Source organism: Sarcophilus harrisii, chromosome 2 (genome assembly GCF_902635505.1).
Source record: "Sarcophilus harrisii chromosome 2, mSarHar1.11, whole genome shotgun sequence".
Lineage (NCBI taxonomy): Eukaryota > Metazoa > Chordata > Mammalia > Dasyuromorphia > Dasyuridae > Sarcophilus > Sarcophilus harrisii.
In genome coordinates this window covers 479,842,874-479,864,356 of record NC_045427.1, presented here as the reverse complement: position 1 = coordinate 479,864,356, position 21,483 = coordinate 479,842,874, and the positions used below count along the sequence as shown (strand labels likewise).

General features: G+C 37.5%; 1 protein-coding gene across 1 annotated transcript in view; it reads left to right on the top strand.

Moving 5' to 3' along the window:
- The first annotated feature begins 11,605 nt into the window (after positions 1-11,605).
- WDR34 (WD repeat domain 34) overlaps positions 11,606-21,483 on the top strand; it is a 32,997-nt gene continuing 23,119 nt past the window's right edge. The window contains exon 1 of the mRNA XM_023494283.2: positions 11,606-12,795. Coding sequence (XP_023350051.1) covers positions 12,346-12,795 — 450 coding nt within the window. The 5' untranslated portion in view covers positions 11,606-12,345. The remainder of the gene's footprint in view (positions 12,796-21,483) is intronic.

Below are 21,483 nucleotides of genomic sequence, written 5' to 3'. Positions count from 1 at the left end.
TTATATTTAACACCATGTTTGCCATTTTTCCTCAACTATTCAATGAGAATAATAAGAGCCCCCTCCTCTCACAGTGATTGTGAAGATCAAATGAAATAATATTTGTTTAAAAAAAAAAACTACCTAGCTCAATGCCTAGCACAAAGTAGGCACTTTATAAATGCTTATCTCCTTCCTTTCTCTTGTTTTGGGAAGAAAATATATAGGCCTTTAATAGTTGTTGAATTTAAATTTTCTCCTCACTTTTCATGTGTAATAGTTTCAGTCATGCCTATCCCTTCATGACCCCATTTGGGGTTTTCTTGGCAAAGATACTTTCAGATGAGGAAACTGAGTCAAACAGGGTTAGTGACTTGGCCAGGGTCACACAGCTAGTAAGTGTCAGAGGTTAAATTTGAACTCCAGAAGAGGAGTCTTCTTGACTCTAGACCAGGAGTTCTATATACTGTGCCATCTTACTGTCCACTATGGCTCTTGCCCTCTGAATTTCCATGGCATTCTATCTGCTGTCCCATCTAGCTGCCCTTTTCATATTTATAAGATGTGATTATAAAATAATGTAACTGATTGGTTCTTAAGCAGAGAATTAGAGACATCCAAAATGAGTCACAAACTACACTTTGAAGCATAACATTTAATAAGCTGTACACTTACTAAAATAATTCCTTCATTGCTCAGAACAAATCTGGAACTCTTTTTCAAAAGTCCAGATGAAGCAACAGAAGACTGCTGGATTTGGAGTTAAGGGGCCCAATTTTGTTTAAATCCCGACTCTGTGTGGCTTTGGGCTGGTAACTTTTACCTGTCTGGGCCTCAGTTTTGTTAGCTCTAAATTTTATAAAATTCAAGGGTCATGGAGTAATTGACTTTTGCAGGTTTTGTTTTTTGGGTTTTTTTGGGGGGAGGGGGAATAAATTCTTAATGGAAATCTATGACTCATCCGAAGTAATCCTGAAGAAAATTCATTTTTTTCTTTACTAATTATTATTTTACATTTATTTTACAGAGTTATCATGCAGAAAGCTGCATGATAGGAGGGAAGTGAGTTTGTCATATCCTGAACTGAACTTAAGTATTCTTTCAAAGTCTATAAATTTCATGGGCAGATTTCTCAGTGAAGACAGCCCTCCTGATTCTTCAGACTTGGCTCTAAATGACTTGTGGCTATCTCTAGAATTCCAATTCGTTTTCTTCTCTCCCCCTCACCCCCCAACTCATTCTCAAAGCAAATTGTGATGTACACAAGAACATTCCAGTTCAATTCAACAAACATAATCTTTGAATGTTTCCAAACAAGAGGATACTTTTAAGATGCTAAAGTTTGGACTGTTTGCTTAAAAAATATCTTCTTATTTTATGGTCTCATCTTCTCACCACAGATGGGAGATTCATGGTAGCTTAAAATTCTTCCTGTTGCCCATAATGCCCAACATGTCTGGGTATCTAGACAACTTAATAAATATTTGTTGGAAGAATGGAGATCAGCAAAGAGTAGAACTTGGATGTTAAAATTAAGGTGTGAGGTCAAGCTAGGTCATAACCTTTTCAGTCACTACTAGGCATGTACCCTAAAGAGGTCAAGAAAGATCCACATGTATAAAAATATCCATAATTGCACTTTTTGTTGTGGCAAAGAACTGGAAACAAAATGGGTGTCCATCACTTGGAGAATGACTGAATAAATTATTATATAAGAATGTAATAGAATATTAGTGGCAAGAAATGAAAAACAGGGATTCAAGGAAATCTGGAAAGACTTGTTTGAAAGGATGCAGAGTTGAAGTGAGCAGAACCTGGTAAACAATTTATACAATGGAAATGAATGAAAGGAAAACATATGAAAGACTTAATGACTATATCAATTCCATCACTATAAAAACTGATGGTGAAGCTTGCTTCCCACCTCTTAGAAGAGGTGATGATTAGAGGTGTAGAGTGAGACAGTGTTTTTCAGACAAAGCCAATGGATAAATTTGTTTTGCCTGTCTATACTTATTTGTTAGAAGGGAAGGTTTTTATTTGAGGCAGAGGAGGGGGTAAAGGGAAAAGTTATAAGGTTATGAGAATAATGGAAAAAAGAGAAGAAAAGATCATAAGTGAAACATAAAAAATACACAGAACAGAAGAAAGTAGATCAATGTTGCTACCCTATGCTTAATTTATTAATATATACATTTAAAAACAAATTGTAGATATTCCACTTCATTCACATGGTTTCCTTTTCTTTGTATATGACGATGTTCATATTTGTCTGTCAAGTTTAAAGTTGAAACAAAAAAAATTAAAAGACAAAATATTGATGGAGGCAGAGGGAGTGATGAAGTATGGTTATGTGTATCCATTGAAGTTCATTTATTTAAATGCATATAGTTGTTAAGCAAGCTAAATTGTATTTAAGTTTGTCAACTTCTCAATAAAGCATTTTTAAAGACAAAAAAAAACCCTATGTAATTATAAACTGGTGAAACTTGGGAATCATATTGTAGATAGTGCGTTGCAATGTGCAGGACAGTTCTGGGTTTGGATTCTATTTTCTTTTTTTTTTTTTTCTTTTCCTCAAGAAGTTTATGTTCTTTTTTTTTTTATATATATAGCTTTTTATTTACAAGATATATGCATGGGTAATTTTACAGCATTGACAGTTGCAAATCCTTTTGTTCCAACTTTTTCCCTCCTTCCTCCCCCCAAGATGGCAGGTAGATCAATACATGTTAAATATGTTAAAGTATAAGTTAAATACAATATATGTATACATGTCCAAACAGTTATTTTGCTGTATAAAAAGAGTTGGACTTTGAAATATATGTACAATTAGTCTGTGAAGGAAATCAAAAATGCAGGTGGACAAAAATAGAGGGATTGGGAATTCTATGTAGTGGTTCATAGTCATCTCCCAGAGTTCTTTCGTTGGGTGTAGCTGGTTCAGTTCATTACTGCTCTATTGGAACTGATTTGGCTCATCTCATTGTTGAAGAGGGCCACGTCCATCAGAATTGATCATCATATAGTATTGGTGTTGAAGTATATAATGATTGGATTCTATTTTCAAAACATTTACTACCTTTGGATCCGCTTGAGTCCAGACTTATCTATAAAATAGGCTAATAGCATTTGTACTGTATTTCTTATGGAGTGGTTGTGAAAAACGTGCTTTGTAAATCATCCAGTGCTATATATTGTGAGCTATTATTATCAATAAAATATTACATTAAATGAGAAAGGGGATAACAAAATAATCTCCGAGTTTCCTTTCCACACTAGATCTAGGATGCTATTGCTGCTTAGTAAATAAGCCAATCTTAGAGAAGAAAAATTAAAAGTAATCTTTTTTTGTTTTTATCATTGAGGAATCAGAGGCTCAGGGGAAGTTGTGATTTGCTTAAGGAACCACTCAGTCTAGGAATCCCCTCAAAAGTAACAATATATCCTCTTCTTGAACCCTTCTAGCAACAGAGAGCTCATTCCTTACCAAGGATACCTTTTGTATTGTTCAGTGGGTCTGTGAGAGAAGCTATGTGACTGTCTAATATGAGTCTAATATAAAATACTTTAGACTGATATATAGGCCATCCTATATGTTATGACACTATCCTTTTCCTCTGACTTCACTCATAAAAACTTGGTTTAATTAAAATTTAATTAATTAATTAGACCCAAGAGGGAAATTTTCTTTTTTTGGTTTATTGCTTTCAGCCTGGATTTACTCTGTAAAAACTTCTAAATATAGATTGTGTTTAGGTTTCCATTAATATTGATAACAGGAGTCCTGAAACCCTGTCTAAGTATTCAAAATAAGAAATACATATTGGATATAAGACAGACTTTATTTGAATACACAGAAAATATAGAATATGAAAAGATTTCTTAGGAGCTCTTTCAGTAGTTCTCCAAGGAAAGAATATATTCTGGGCCAACTATGTCTCAGAATAATGTGTAGGTGTGTACACAACACTTGCATAGAGAGAATGTTCAGCATAAATATAATATTGGTTCAGTTGGTAAAGCTTCCTATACATTCAGTTTTGCCAGGACAGAGCACTTAGTCCGTAAAGCTTATTGCCTTACAAGGCAGTGGAAGTGAGTTAAGACTGAAGGGATCAGAATACTCACACCTTGGACTTTTATGCTTTACATGTCAGGGAAGCTATGTCCAGGTTCAAGCATTGAAGCACTTCAGTTTCAAAAGTAATTTTATTGTCTTTTTAGAGAAAAACTAGTTTAAGTTTGAAGAACCTTTTAGTTTTTCCTAACACTACTGCCTTGGATTGTAATCAGTTTTGATCATAGCCTTTTCACCTGGCACCATAAACTTGTTGTTTTTTTTTTTTTTTTAATGTTGTGATAGCTGTATTTCAATATAATTGGCTCCTTTTGTTGTCCTATATATTTTGCTTTATGTATTAAAAACATTCTGATCATTGTGCCATTAGAAATTACAAAATAGACATTTTCAGAGAAAACTGGGAGACTTCTACAAACCTATACAAAGTAAAATAAGCAGAGTTAGAGCAATCTGGATGGTAAGAACATTATTTTAAAAATGATAATAAAACTTTGACAGATCAGTGTAATGATAAATGAATACAGAAGACAAGATGAAATGTGACACCTACTTCCTCTAGAGACATGACGGACTTAAAATTCACAAAGAGACATTACATTTTTGGACATGGTCAATAAGACAATTTATTTTACTTAATTATGCATATTTATTATGAGTAGTTTCTTTTTCTTTTTCTTTTAATTGGTCGTTGGAGGGGGAGAGAGAAGGGGAGGGAGAAGAGAGATCATTTAAAAAAAAAAAAAAAACTTATTCTGAGAAGAGGATCATAAACTCTACCAGGAGGTCAAAGCAGTGTCCCTGAAACAAAAATGGTTGAGAAACCCTGGTTTAGTTTAGATGTTGCTCCTGTGACATAACAAAACTTGAGATCGCCTCTGAGATATCAGCAACATTCCAGTGAACCTCAGCTCTTCAGCACAGTTTTACCCAAGGAAAGACTTGTAATGCTCCTTGTATTTTAGATAATCCTCAGGAAGGGAAACACATTTCATGCTGCTATATGAGCAATCCTTTCCCATTGGATCTGCTTTGTTTGAATAACTAACAGTAATAGCTGCAGTGGTTGATATATGGCAAGATCCCTGTAACTTGCCCTTCTATATTGTGGCTCTGCTCTCTATCTGCAGGAGCTATGTGGACAATCTTTTTCTTTTTCTAATGCTTGGGAAATGCCTTTTCCCATCCTTCAGGGCTTGATCTCTGAACTCTCAAAGTTGAGGCTACTTAAATTTTATTTTTAAATTTTTATCTTTTGTTTCTATATCACTTACATTTCTCCTAATATCCTTCCCGATATGCTACTCCTCTCCTATTCTCTCCCAGTGAGTTATCCTGTATAACAAATACTTTTTTTTTCCTAAAGGGAAAAAAATAGAAGAGGAAAAAAATCAGCAACACTTTTGAAAACATCAAAAAAGATCTGAAATGTATGCAGTGTTTTACAACCTCCCACTTCTGTAGGGAGAGATATAGGGTGGAGTGGATCTCTTTGCATCTCTTATCTGGAGTCATATTTGTTCTTTGAAATTTTGCAACATTCATTTGAATCGTTTTGTGATTGTTCTTTCCATTTATGTTGTTGTCTTTTGTATATTTTCTTGGGCCAACTTACTTCATTCTGCACCAATTCATTTAAATCTTTCCATGAAAATATACATATTCATCATATCCATTATTTCTTATAACATAATAATATTCCTCTATTCATATAGCAGAATTTGTTTAGCTTTTTCCCTATTGATAGGCATTTACATTGTTTCCAGTTATTTGTTACTACAAAAAGTGTTATAAATATTTTTGTGTATGTGAGAATTTCCTTCTTACCAATGTCTTCATTGGGGTATGTGCCTGATATAGAATCTCTGGGCCAAATTATATGTTCATTTAATTCACATAATTTCAAATTGCCTTCCAAAATGGCTGCCTGAATCACAGGTCCCTTGACAACAGTCATTATCATGTTTACCTTTCTACAAACCACTTGATATTGATTATTACAATCTTTTGGCTATTAAAAAAAATACTTTTATTTATATGTTTTGTTTTTACACCATCTACATTTTCAGATATATTGTTCCTTCTTTCCTACCCAGAGAAATATCTCCTACAGCAAAGAATAAATAAAAGAAAAAATACATCAAAACCAACTAACACATAGAAAAACTCTGATGTTATATGCCATGCTTCATATACCTGGTTTTATATAACGACTTTTCCAAAAAAAGAGCAGAATTGCCTTCTATAGTGCTTGGGGCTAGTTTTGAAGTAACCATTAAAGCTGATACTGCCTGGGAAATCTCTGTTTTCTAACTCAAAGGCTAGATTTTGTATTACTTTACTAAGAGAGTTCTCTGAATGGCTGGATCATAAAACTCTAAGCCTTATGAGGAAAACTCTGACCAAGAAATTATCCTTCATTACCTAAAAGTTTAAATTCTAGGATCACATTGTCTAGAAAACAAGTACTTTACAGAGGAGCTTAGAATTCAGGAACATTGTCCATAAACTCCCCTCTTGGACTCAATGGGCCAGCACATGTCTTTTTTTGTCATGTGCTTTTGAAAGAATACACTCATTGATCAAGTTACCCCAGTTTCTGACCTGTGGTTAGAAATGAACAACTGAGTGAACATATGTAACTCCTTTTATTTCTGTCAAGGACATCACTAATTTTTTATTCGCCCAGTATGGAAAAATCCCTGGAGTTATCTTAAATTTCTCATTCTCCCTCACCCTAAAAAGGTGAGACCATTTTAGTCTAGGCAGTGACCATTGATTTTGCAAAATCTTGTTGAATTTATTTCACAACATTCCTCATATGAGTATTCGTCTCTTTACTTGTGGCCATCTACTTTAGTTTAGATTCCCATTGCAATGTCATTTGGAAAATAGCCTCTTAGTTCATCTCTCTGCATCATGTCTTTCCCCTCGCTACAAAAAAATCATTTTTTTCCCCTATAGTTCTGATATTACTCCCTTGTTCGATACACTCCAATGGCATGGCTCCCAACTGTCTCTAGAATCAATCCCAAACTCCTCAGTTTGGCATTAAAGTCCCTCATTTTCTGTTTCTACTTTTTAGTAATGTCTAACTAAACTGGCTTTCTACTCTTCTTCATACAGACTATTCCATTTCTCCATTACTAGTATATGTTGGGGTTTTTTGTCCTTAATTCTTGGAAGAGGACCAATGATATGAGGAGGATGTCTTGACTTGCTAGTGTATTGGATTTAGGTGAGGCAGGGCTTTGCAAAGTGATCAGCCTCACTCCTTCCTCCAGATGCTCTTTATATCAGCATCCATTGGCAAGACATAATTGAAGACAACTGACCATTGCCTAGTGCAAATTTATGTTACATAATCTCACCTCATTGCAGAGAGGCCCTCACTAAAGCAAGGCAATACTTTTACACCTTCCTGATCAATTTGCTATTGCTACAACAGGTATTCCTAACAGTTCATTCCTCCTCCAGCCTTTCATTGCTTCCCATCCTTCATTCTCTTGGCAAAAGACCTTGTCACATATTGAAAAAGATGAGAACATTTTTTAAAGGCTCCTTTGTCTCTTCTCAAGTCCCTTATGTACTCTCATTCCTCCACCCTTGTCTCACATGAAGAGGCAGATGTTCCCCTTGCCAAGGTAAATCCCTGTACATATACATTTGTTCCCTAATTCCATCTCTTCTCTGTCAGAGTGCCACTTTACTTCGATTTCTCCACATATTTCTCTGCTGTCTCTCCTGTTTCTTTTCTAAAACCTCTTCTTCTGACCTCAACATTTGAATGAAATTGTCCTTTCTAGTTACTAATGATCTTAATTTAATCAAATTTAATGGTCTTTTTTCCATCATTATCTATCCTTCTTTGCCTTTCTGTAGCTTTTGACTTTGCCAATTACTCTTTCCTCCTGGATACTTTCTCTTCTCTAGGTATTCATTATACTGTTCTCTTCTGGTTCTCCTTGCTATATAACTTCTTTTCACTCTCCTTTGTTGCTTCTCTGTCTACGTGATGCTCATGTTCATAAATCTGTAAGTGTGTATGTCCCGAGGTTCTGTCCTAGACTCTTCTCTTTTCCCTGTATACCAGTGGTTCTCAACCTTTTTGGTCTCACTCTTAAAAATTATTGTGGATCTCAAAAAGCATTATGTGAATTTCATCAATATTTATTGATTAGAAATTGAAACTAATTAAAAGTAAAACTATTATAACATATTAAGGTAAATAACATTTTTAATGAAAGCTAACTTTTTTCCAAAACAAAAAAAATTAGCGAGAATCACTCTCTATATTTTTGCAAATTTCTTTAATATCTGGTTAAATAGAGAACTGCTAGAGTTTTATATGTTTCTGCATTCTGTTATGTTGTTTTGGTAAACATGTGAAGAAAATGAGACTTCATACAGTTATGAAGTTAGGATGGGAAGTAGAGTTTAAAGGGAACTTCTTAAGAACTCTATACCAAAGCTTCTTAAATTGTGAAACAATGTGAGAGTCATGAAATTATGAGTTATTGTCAGTAAATGTTTGATTTGCGTATCTATTTTATATACCGTTATGCCCTGAGTTAAGTAAAACTTTCTTGGGTGAAAATGGGTCACAAGTGGAAAAAAGTTTAAGAAGCCCTGTTTTAGACTTTTTATACTGTTGATTTTAATAACTCTCATAGATTCAATTATTATCCTTATATAGATGGACATAGATTTAAAAAAAAAAACAAAATAACCTAGTTCTAACCCCCTTCCTGATTTCCAATCTTATTGCCATCAAATGTTTGCTTGATCTGGATGTTTTATAAACATCTCAGATTCAACATGTCCAAAACAGAGCTCATTATCTTCCCCTCTAAACTTTCCCCTCTTCTGAACTTCCCTATTATTTTGGAGGACACCACTATTTTCCCAGTTGACCAAGCTCAAAACCTGGATGTCAACTCATTTGTATTTATCCCATATAATCAATTCACTTTTAAATCATCTTTCTACATCCACCACATCTCTTCTATATAACCCCTTTATTACTGTGACACAGAAGCTATACTGGTGCATGTCCTTATCACTTTATGCCTGGACTATTACAGCAGTAGTTTGTTGTTTCTCTCCACTCCAACTCAGCTAAAAAGATGATCTTCCTGAAGATTAAAGTGAATGTCATTTCCCTATTTAGAAAAATTCAGTATTTCCTTATTACCTCCAGTATCAAATATAAAATCCTCTGTTGGGCATTTAGATCATTTTCTTATTGGTCCATTTTTTTTTATACTTTGCTCCTCTCATTAGAACATAAACTTCCAGAAGAGATGGACAGGGACCACGTTTTCATTTTGAAATATATATATTTCTAGCCCTTAGTACAGTGTCTAAAATATAGTAGACGCTATTTAAATACTTGTAGACCTACTGTCCCTCATGCCTGGAATGTATTCTCTCCTCACTCCTACTTATTAGAATCTGTAGTTTCTTTCAAAACTCAGTTCAAATGTTACCTTCTACCTGTAACCTTTTCCTCTGTCCCCCATTCTAAAGCCTCTCCCAAAAGAAGTCTAGAGTAGGGAGCTGAATGTTTACAGAGAAAGCTTGAAGTACTGATAAGATTATAACACTCTCCTAAGCAAGCAGTGAAAGGAATTGATGAGATCATCTCAGCCTTAAGTAGTACACCTTTTGTTCAAGAGACTTTTGATTACAGTCCCACCCAGGAGGAGCCACACATATATTACTTACATGGTATTAAATGGGGAATACTCCAAATAAACACATCTGCAACACACTACATATATAGGACTTCTAGCTGGGGCTGGGAGGAGAGCCTACTTTCACCTGGATGCTGAATCAATCTTTGGGGGAAATCTGTGATCCATCCTTCCCAGAACATTGATAATACTGGTTTGATTTGATTTGATTATTGTCAATGAGCAAGAATTGAAGGTAGGGATGAGGTGGGGTGGAGAAAAGGGGGTGTTATGTATCAGGTAAAGCACATAGTGTCAGAGTGAATGTTGATTTGGAAAAGTGAAGCATGGTTCAATCTCATCCCCACTGAGATTTTGATAGATTGCAGACCTGCATAAGAAATTAAGAATTTTTGGAAGTTTGTGGAAGCCGCAAATGACATGCAAAGGCCATCAGATGACACAGAAAAAGAAATGAATAAAAAATATATATAAATAGTATTTTAACATATTGATAAGGTCCATCTGGTAAGAGAAAATTAAGTATTAATGAAAATTAAATTGTTCACTGGGGCAGACCGGAAGAAGGCTCTATTAGAGCTAAGTTTTGATAGAAATAAATTCAATTCCACAATCCCATTCTCTGTGGAGGTAATCAAATCAGAAATCCAACTTTTATGTCAAGTACCTGAAGTTAAATTTTCCTTATAAAACAACTTATGGCCTATGGCTTTGCCACAGCCCTCCTTTGGGTCAGTCTACCATTGGCACTCTCATAGTATCTTTCCCCTTGTTGAGGTCTAGATTTGGGGTACCTAAATGAAATTAGGGTTTAGTTAAGGTCTAGTGGCAGGTTTGGGGTATAAGGAGTCAAACAGAGCTTCCCTGCAACCCCCTTGGATTTGGCGCAAGGATACGGCGGTAAATGAGCTCTAGTACTGAGTTTAGAAGTAGGAGATAGGTGAAGGTAGAGACAAGGAGGGAACCGGACAGAGGGTCCAGTGGAGAGAGAGTTCTCACATGGACAGCATGTTTGGAATCTCTGCAAAGAGGGGTTCCTAGTGTGGCCCTTTTATAGTAGGAGACTTAGCTCGAGGGGCTTTGGGGTGTAGCCCCAAAGTTCGCTCAGAACTGGGTGGGGCTGGGACAGGTCCGGATCTTCTATTGGAATTCAAAGGGACCAGGATTTGTGAGTCAAAGGGTAATTTACATTAACTAGGTGGGGGGGGTGGGAATCAAAGATTGGAATCTTTCCCGCATCACCCTTATCTCTCCCCCATGCCACATGGCATCTCCCCTAACTCCACCGGGCTTCCCAACCCCACTTCTAGCTAGTTCTTTTAATCCCTTTGAGAATTTGGTCATTAGACAATGTAGATTTTGTGGAACTGCCCAACTTCCAAAGCTACTGTCCTTTGTTGCTTTCTATCTGAAAACATACATACATACAGATATATAAATTTCTTTAGGATACCAAGTTACAATCTTATTTGCACATGTGTTATCAAATAAAAGCAATAAATATACCTTTATTATTATTTTATATTAATTTTATTACTAAATCTTTTGTAATCAATAAACTTCTGACACTAGCCTCATAATTCTAGGTAAGCCACTTCACCTTGTTTGTCTCAGTTTCCTCAGCTGTAAAATGAACCGGAGAAGGAAATGGCACACAATTCCAGCATCTTTGCCGAGAAAACCCCAGATGGGGTCACGTGACTAAAAAAAACCTGACAGAACAAGACATCTGCCTAATACAAAAAGGGGCAAAATGTCCCTGCCCTCAAAAAACCTCAGCTCCGACAAATATGTACACAACAAACTATATAAAAATTAGGAAATAATTAACAGAGGCGAGTTACTGAAGTGAAGGTGTTCAGGAAGGCTTTGAGACTTAAAGATAACATATAGAGCGTTTGGCAAAACCTAATCCTCAATTACCACTGCTTCCTATTGCCATTATTGTTATTTCAGTTTTCCATTCTCTTTTCGGAGCACCGGGGCCTAGCACATAGTAGGTATTCAGAGAATGAGGTGGAGGCTTGCCGGAGGCTGAATCTCTCGGGTTCAGGAAGAGATCTAGGGAGGTTTTCCTGACACGAGGCTGATGGGGAGGGCAGAGAGGAGGTCCTAGGAATCCGCGGGGCTTCTTCCTTCCCACCCCCATCTCTAGGGATTCCGGACGGGGAAGGGATCTGCCCGAGGTCACGCAGTAGCGGGAGAAGAGCGCTTCCATGCCCAGCCTTCGGGGCTGCGAGATCTGATTCAGCTGCCGCAGCGGCTACTGCAGCCCCCCGCCCTCACCGAATGCCTCCCGAGCGACCTTCCCCTTGGCCGCCATCTTAGAGCCTGGTACAGCCTAGCCCACTGTCTCTGATACATCAAATAAGCGCTGGGCCTTCTTCTTTCCCGCCCCTCAAGGATCAGCCGGTCCTCTCAAGGCCACCACGCCACCTTCCTCGAAAGTAAAGTCCTTTAGGTAGCACGAAGCTTGCCCACGGCCAAGATGGCGGCAAAGGCGTCAGCCCTCGCCTGAGGCCCCTGGTGCAGACGTCATCAAGAGGCGTCAGCCTCTAAGGGGAGAGGAGGCGGTCGGGAACCGTCTCCATGGAAACCGCTGGGCGTAGGGCGCGGCCAAATACTAGAGGCTGGCGGCGAGGGAAGATCAGAAACGCCTCCAATCCCCGGCGACCTGATTCCGACCCCGGCCCCCATCTAGGTTGGCGGTCCAATCCCGAGCCAAACCCCTGCTCACTCTCGAGTCTCCGCTCGCGCCCCCCTCCCGACCGAGAGCCCAATCCCGATCCGGGCCCCTACAAGGCCCCCGGCCCCGATCCCGAACCCGGTCCCGGTCTCGACTTCGTCTCTGATCCTGACCCTAACTCCAACCCCGGCCCCGACTGCGGCCCTGGCCCAGGCCCCGGTCCCAGCCCCGGTCCTGGCCCCGGCCCCGGCTCGGCCCCTGGCCAGGCTCCCGGCATGTTGCGGGACGAGACCCTGGACGGGGCCACGGTGCCCTCCCTCTGGAGAGGCTCTCTGGAGATCCGGAGTGAACCGGTGAGTGGAAGTGGGGGGGCTCCTCGTCCCGAAGGGTTGGCGGAACCCATTTCCCTCCCCTCCGTGGCCTCAGTGGCTCCTCGGCCCCTCCATCCCTCACCTCTTCCCAGTCCCTTAGCCCTGTCGTTCTTCGTCTGGACCTCTGTTACCTCGTCTGTGAAACAGCTCGGGGGGTGGACACTTGGCACTGTACGTCAGAGGAGATTTCAGATATAAAAAGTGAAATAAACAGTCCCTCCTCCCAAAGAGCTTCCATTTTATTTGCAAAGATAGACACGTATTTGTGTATACAAAATAAATGTATACAGGATCCATGAACTAAATTGGTGATTGTAAATCTAAATTGAAATCAAACAAAATCACGTTCTCTAGGGAAACAAGTCTGTGTTTTGGAACTTTGGTTACAATAATAAATACTGTTATCCAGCAAGGTAGCACAAGCAGGGTATCTACATGGATTCAGAAAGGATCTGTACACGTTTTTAAGTGATGGACAGCTTTACCTGACAGCTCCTTCTGGAAAAGGCTGAGCTCTTGGGGCTGTTGGTGGCAGCAGAATGCCAGATTGTCTGCTTGTATCTTGGTGTCTGTTTCTAAAGGAGTGAACTGGTTTTGATTGGTCTGAAAGAGCCAAGGATGGATTTAAGCACTTAATCTTTTTTAGGCCTCAGTTTTTTCTGTAAAATGAGGGGCTGGAATTTTGTGGTCTTTTACTCAGTTCCAAGATTTTTAGATTCTATATTTTCTTCTTTTCCAACAGATTTTATACATTGAGACATTGAGTTGGAGAGTCATCAGCTTCTTTTAATGCTGGAAAATTTTCTGCTCAATTTTTGAGCCATTCTTACTGGTATTTGGCCCTTCTGAAAGTTGCCAGACCTTGGGACCTCACAAGGGGAATTGAAATATTTTCAAAATATTTCCCAATGAGAAATCATATAAAGCTACACTTCCCAGTTCACCTGTTTCCCCCTACCAGGCTCCAAGACTAGATTTTAAAATAATTTCCCCATTTCCCCCTTCTTGGTTACTACCCAGAACTTTTGTCTTTTGTCTTGTTTGATCAAGAATTTTGCTAACCTAATTGAACTCTACCTCTTCTGAATTCTCCGTTTAATACCCAACACTCTCAAAAGAAGTGAGATACATAGACTTAAGAGAATCCACTGTAAGACTTCTAATGGCCTATTTGTGCCTTACTTGTGGTGGAACGTTTCATGTTCATATTGGTCTGATCAGTCATAGTTGGATACCCTGTAACTTGAGTCTAACATAGTGATGTCATTTTGGTCCTCTTCAGAAACAAAGGACAACAATCAGCCAAGTAATAAGGATTCAAACCTAGGCCTAGTTACACCAAATTTAGACTCCATGTTGAGTTTTTTCTTCTGTATTACACTACCTCCACCCTAGATCTCAGTTTCTTCCTTTGTAAAATTAGGGGCTAAAACTAACTCTCTGAAATCCCATGTAACTCTTAATATGTTAAAGTTCTGTGGTCCCCTAGGTCAGGAGTGATCTCTTAAGATATTTTGTATCTTGGATAGTGTCATGTAGATATTGATTGATTAGCATACATGTCCCTGATATACCCTACCTATAGTCATCCTTACCTCTTCTCCCAGTATATACAGATGTTTACTGAGGAAGATAGATCTCAAGTGATAATAACATCTTGATTTCTTTGAGGTGAAGTGAAAGTATACAAAACACTCAACTCCTTTTTAAAACAGTAGTTTGTGTTTTTTTTTTTTAATCTGTGTCATGATTTCTTGATGACTATGCCTTTATATATACTTCATTAAAACATATCAACACATTGACTGTGTCTGAAAAATCTTTGTCTTACTCCACACCTATAGTACCTCACCTTTCTGCCCAGAAGAAAGAGACATGAATCACCTTTAATCTTAGGAAATCGAAATTGGTCACTTTTTGATCAGAGTTTTGGAGTCTTTCATCATTTTCAATTAACACCTGTCCCTTTAAAGGATGTCAAGAGACTCAAATGAGATAATGTATATAAAATGTTTTGTAAACTTTAAAACAATACATAGTATCAACTATTATTTTTATTATTGTTATATTGAAAAAAAGTGTGATCAATAGTCTGGCAGATGATGGCAGATGACAACAATAAAGACCTGGACAGTATATTACAGACAGAGGGAAGGAAAAGAGTTTACTGAGCAATGGCAGCATGGGGGGAGGGTCTGGAAATAGAAGTATATATAGCTTACTCCTACACCATTCTGTTAGGGGACATAAAATAAGAAGCACACAGGATTAAAGAGAATGGCCAGAGATATTGTGTATTTCAGAGGAAGCCAGGTTTCTCTAATTATGAGAAGAGAGAAACATTTTTTAAAGGTTTTGGAGAACTAAACAAGAAGAATTGGAGAAAGACAAATTTTCTCCTTGTTTTCATAAAAGGGAAAAGAACAACTTCTGTACACTATATATAGCCTTAATTTCAATCCTTGTACAACTCTTATGTATCTTATTAACATTATTTAATGTTAATTTAATTATTTAATGTTAATGTAATTAATGTTAATAATAATTAACATTATTAATTATCAGTGGTTGGTTAGTGAATAGGGAAAAGGATTCAGTGATCATAAAGAAACAAGATCAGTTCATTTGGGACTAATCTCATTTTTTTTTTGGCAATATTAAAAACTTTGGTAGATCAAAGCAATGATATTTATGGAATTTATCTAGATTTTAGCAAAATCTTTGGGGGACTAGATGGTCCAGTGACTAGAGTTGGATCATGAATACCTGAGTTTAAATCCAGTTACTTACCAACTAGATGATTTGGGGCAAGTGTTTACTTCAGTTTCCTCAACTGTAAAAAGAGCCTAAAAGTGTTGTAAGGATCAAATAAGATGATATTTGTAAAGTGCTTCTAGGTGCTATATAAATGCTGGCTATTACTGTTATTGGTACATTTGCCTAAAGTGACATACTATTTTTATGGGAATGATGGAGACTAGGTGAATAAGATAAGTGAATAAGAATAGTCATTCAAGGTTTCATGTCTACTTAGTTAGAATTTTCTAGTGCAGTGCCTCAGAGGGATTGATGAAAAGCAGCTTAGATCACCAAGATCTCATCATTTGATCTCCAAGAGCCAGCATGGTTTCATCAAGAAGGGGGCACAGAGAAGTATGGGATAGATGATAAACAATCCAATCGATTCAAAGCTAATGGAATGTATACCCAGGGTAGATTTTTGGAAGTATTGAAAAAGTTTTCAGTGATAGCAAGTGAACGAGTTTGATTAGATTTTAGGGTTTATTTTGGGAGATACAGATAGAAACTTAGGTAATTAGGTAAGTACCAGATTGTGAGAAGTCTTTGAAGTCGGGCTCAGCTGCTCAAAGTTTATAGTAGTTTTTGTGGTTTATTTCCAACTGTTTGCTACCACAAAAAGTGTTGCTATAAATATTTTTGCATATATGAGAATTTTCTTTTTATCAGTATTCTCCTTGGGGTAAAAACCTAGTAATACAAAATCTGGGTCAAAGGGTATGGATATTTTTAGAAGAAAAGAAATGAGCATTTAATATCTATATGTGTCGACTACGTTCCAGGTACTATTAAATACTTTATAAATATCTCATTTGATGCTCCCAACAACACTAGGAGATTGATGCTATTATTTTCATACCTCCCCCCCATTTTATAGGTGAGGAAACAGAATCACTTGCCCAAGGTCACACAGCTTAGTAATTGTGTAAAGCCATATTTGACCTCAAATATACCCCATTCTAGATCTAGTACTTTATCCACTGTGGCATCTACCTTGCCTTTTAATTTTCATTTTATTTCCAAATTGCTTTCCAAAATGGTTATAGTAATTTGCAACTCTACCAACAATGCATTGGTGTAACCTTCCCACAGTATTGACTGTATGTTTATTTTATCATCTTTGTCAATTTACAAAGTATGAGGTGAAATTTCAGGCTTATTTTGATTTGGATCATTCTTTTTATTATATTGAACATTTTTATATGATTATGATGAGGTTCAAATTCCCTCAATTCCTGGAAGTGATGAGGTTTGGCTCCCTTCGATTCCGGGTCAGAGAACCAAATGATGAGGTTCGGCGCAGGACAGGGAGTTGTGGGAACCCCTTCTGGTGGCATGCAGGTCCTTCTTAAATGAATCTACAAACCCAAAAAGTTAAACTGGCAAAAAAAGTTTATTATTGGCATTGGGAAGTCAGCCTTTGCTAGAAAGACTGAATTCCTTGGTGGCAAGATCCCAATAGAGGGGGATATAAAGTTTTTAGCAGAAAAATCCTATCCTAGCAGAAAAAGTGAATAAGGTCTTGTTAGGGAAATAGGAGAGAGAGATAAAGAGGGAGTAACGCTGAAAGAGAATGTCTTTCAGTGGGCAGAGAGTCCCTTGCAGGTAGCTATGCCAAGGGAGGTCTTTTGGCCTGGTATGATTCCTGTTTTGAGATCCTCTACTGCCAACAATTGAGCTCTAATGCCCCCTTTTATGGCTAGAAGCTGGGGGCAGCTTTTGGTAGGAGCTGGGAGCAGTTTGAGCTGGAATCAGAATAGAAAATCTTGGAATTGAATGAGAGTCTCTGGGTTAATTTTCAACTCAATAGGGTTAGATAGAAATCTTTAGCTCTGGCTAAGTAGGAGTGGTCCTGGACTCAACTAGTCCTATCCAGACCACTTTATCTTGATTTCCTGGGGCGGGTCTCTCAGGAAGAGCTTAGTGTTTCCCCCAAAGTCAGAGAGAGGGAAAGAGAAAGAGTTTTGGGGCTCTCATTGTCAATTATTAATAGTTTGCAATTCTTTGAGAATTGTTTATTTATATCCTTTGTTAACTTATCTATTGGAGAATGGCTTTTCTTTATTTATATGTGTATATGTAATTTAAACATATCTATTTATATACACACACACACACGCATTTTTTCATATTCATCATGCTGCATAAGAAAAATCAGATCAAAGGGGGAAAAAAAAGAAAAGAAAAGAAGAAAGAGAAAAAAGAGAGAGAAAGAAGAAAAACAAACAAGCAAACACCACCAACACCACAACAAAGATAAAAAATACTATGGTTTGATCCACATTCAGTCTCCATAGCTCTCTCTCTGGATGTGGATGGCATTTTCTATCCATGCAAGAATATGGAATTCTGCTGAGAGGGAGTACCAAGGCAACCTGGACCCTTGATAAAGCACAATAAGTTTTCTTTCATGTTGCAGAAATGCTCTTGTTGAGCAAGGAGCATTGAATTGTGATCCTGGGAACGAGTGAGCTGGAGGGTCACAGCCAGTGGCTATGTGAACAGGGATGCCTGAACAGGGCCTCTCCTCTGTGAGCAAGTTGCTGAATTGCTGGAATGACTCTCCTCCCATTAGCAGATACCATGTTTACGCAATGCCTATGAGCTGCTTCTCTGAATAGTGATTGGGGGATTGCCTATGGTCCATGGGCTGATCACTCTTGCAAAAATGTATATTAATTAATAAGGCTATATGGCATAATAAACTGGAGCTCTTTGCATACCCTATGAGTCTCCCACTTCATTCATTTCGCCTCTGAGATCAAAGGGCTCATATGCCATAAGCTCTTAAAAGCCAGCCACAACATATCCCAAACATATTGAAATTGTCTTTAATCACCCATTGTTGAAATGAGCCAACTCCATTACTGTTGATCCGCATATAATCTTGTTGCTGTAGATAGTATTTTCTTGGTTCTATTTACTTCATTTAGCATCAGTTCATGTAACTTTTTCTAGGCATTTCCGAAATCAGCTGGTTCATCATTTCTTAGAGAATAATAATACTTTATCATATTCATATACCATAACTTATTTATCCATTCCCCAATTGAGGGTCATCCACTCATTTTCCAGTTCCTTGCCACTACAAAAATTTTGCCTGCTACAAACATTTTTGTACATGTGTGTCTTTTTCCCTCTTTTATGTTCTCTTTGGGATACAGGCCCAGTAGAGTCACTGCTGTGTCAAAAAGTATACACAGTTTCATAGCCCTCAGGGCAGAGTTTCAAATTGTTCTGCAGACTGGTTGGATCAGTTCACAACTCTACCAACAATGTATTGATGTCCCATTTTCCCATATCCCCTCCAACATTTATCATTATCTTTTCCTGTCATCTTAACCAATCTGAGAAGTGTGAAGTGATACCTCAGAGTTGTCTTAATTTTCATTTCTCTGATCACTAGTGATTTACCTGTTGATCCTCAGGTTCAACATTTTTTCTTCTATCTCTGAGCCTTTGCAACAGACTATCCTCTATGAGGTGAAAATAAAGTAGCAAAAGTGATAATAGGCAGAAATATGAAGTAGATTTGGAAGAGGCACAATTGTAAAAGAATATTATAAAAATAATATAATGGAAATTTAGTTCTTGACATGAAGCTTTGTTATTTCAGTACATGAATATTACATAAGCTCAAAGAAATACAACTAAGCAAGACAGTCATATGGATTGAACAGTTTGCTTTTGGGGATAATTTTTAAGGGTTTCAGGGAAAGAAGGGGAAATAAAGGCTGATCTAAGGAGTAACAAAGATGTGTATTGATATTGAGACTGCCTTAAAGACAGTCTGGGAAAACTGAGTTCCCATATTCTTGCAGGGATAGAAAATGCCACTGTCTCAAATATGTAAATAAAAACAGTTTAGGAAAACTTGAATTCCCATTGTAGTTGACAATAAGAACAGGATTGGCTGTTTTAGCAATACCTGAGAATAAGTTGGTTTATTTCACAAGCTGTTTCAGAATCCCCATCATTCCCTACTCTTTAAATTTGTTTTAAAAAATCTTGTGAAAAGTGGTTGAAAGTCATTCCCAAAACAGGAGGTGGGAGTGGGTCCAGCAGAGTGATGCTGAAATTTTTAGAGGCCAAATCCAGAGATGCTTCTTAAGTGCAATCCAGAGATATTTCTTAAGTGCCCAGAAGCTGAAAGTGAGATATAGTAACCTGTGGGGGTGGAAGTGTTACAGAGAGAAACTTAAGCCAAAGAGATACAAAGTTTGTTATCAGGCCTTAATAGTGGGGATCAGCACAACTCAGTTTGCTTCTTATTGGGGGCTCATTTAGACATTGGGTCGTATATTGCTGGGATCTATTCACCCCAACAATCACTTCTTTCCCCCCAAAATGGAGCCCAACGTCCTTTGGGGTATGGGTTAATAGTCTCATTTTCTTTTTTTTTAATTTTATTTTGCTGGTTATATATGTACACTCTTTTTTTCTAAACACATTTCCTTATGAATCATGTTGGGAGAGAAAGATCAGAATAAAAGGGAAAAACTATGAGAGAAAAAGGAAAAAAAAGTGAACATAGCATGTGCTGATTTGCATTCAGATGCCATATTTCTCTTTCTGGATGCAGATGGCATTTTTCATCTAAAGTTTATTATTGGTATTGCATTGGATCACTGAACCACTGAGAACAACCAAGTCATCATACTTGTCACAATCTTGCTGTTACTATGTACAATGTATTCCTGGTTCTACTTGTTTCCCTCGGCATCAGTTTGCATAAATCTTTCCAGACCTTTCTAAAATAAGCTTTTTCATTATTTTTTATAGAACAATAATATTGCATTACTTGCATTACTTTCTTAAACCATAACTTATTCAGCCACTCCCCAGTTGATAGGCATTTACTCATTTTCAAATTCTTTGCTATCACAAAAAGAGTTGCTACAAACATTTTTGCACATGTAGATCCTTTTACCTGTATGATTTCCTTGGTACACAGACCCAGGATTAGAACTGCTGGATCAAAAAGGATATGAACAATTGTATAACTCTTTGGGCATAGTTCCAAATTGCACTCCAGAATGGTTGGATCATTTCACAATTCTACCAACATTATTAGTGTTAGTATCCTAGTTTTCCCACATCCCCTCCAACATTTATCATTATTTTTTCCTGTCATCTTAGACAATCTGAGAAGTGTGAGATAGTATCTCAGAGTTGTTTTAATAATTTTCATTTCTCTAATCAATAGTGATTTAGTAATTTTTTTTTACCTGACTTTAGATAGCTTTAATTTCTTCATCTGAAGAGATGGTCTTCATTCTTTGAGATAGTCTCATTTTCTAAAGCTACTTCTTGCTGGGATTAGGTATAGAACTGAGTCTATCCTACAGGGTTCCAATTTGGAGGGGGTGGTGAGTTTGAGGGGCCAGGAGCTGGTTAAAACAAAATACTGTTCTGAGTCAAGATCCCTGAAATTGGATTGGCCAAAGCCTACAAAAAATAAATCTAACAAGCAGGGATTAGGGACAATATGATTGGAATGTATGAGGCATTTAGCAGAAAAAATGACTGGTTGAGAAGTCTCCAGTTGGAGACATTTTTCTTGATAGGACTTTTGAAATATTTAGGGGGAAGTTCATGTTATAGCCTTTAGTTTGACCAAAGAGTTATTTCCTATTGGTGGGAGCCCATGAGTTGGGGCAGTATGAGTGAAAGAGGAGCACTTAAAAGTAAAGGCCTAATTCTTGATGTGTTATTAAAGGGCAATCAAGAAGTGTGGGAGAAAGCAGATGATCTGGATAGAATTATGATCTATTTTCACTACCTTCCCTAAAGATAAATATTACCAGGTAGAGTGAACTCTGTATAGAGCTAGTTGGGCATAATCTCTTAAAATAGAGACTACATTTGGTG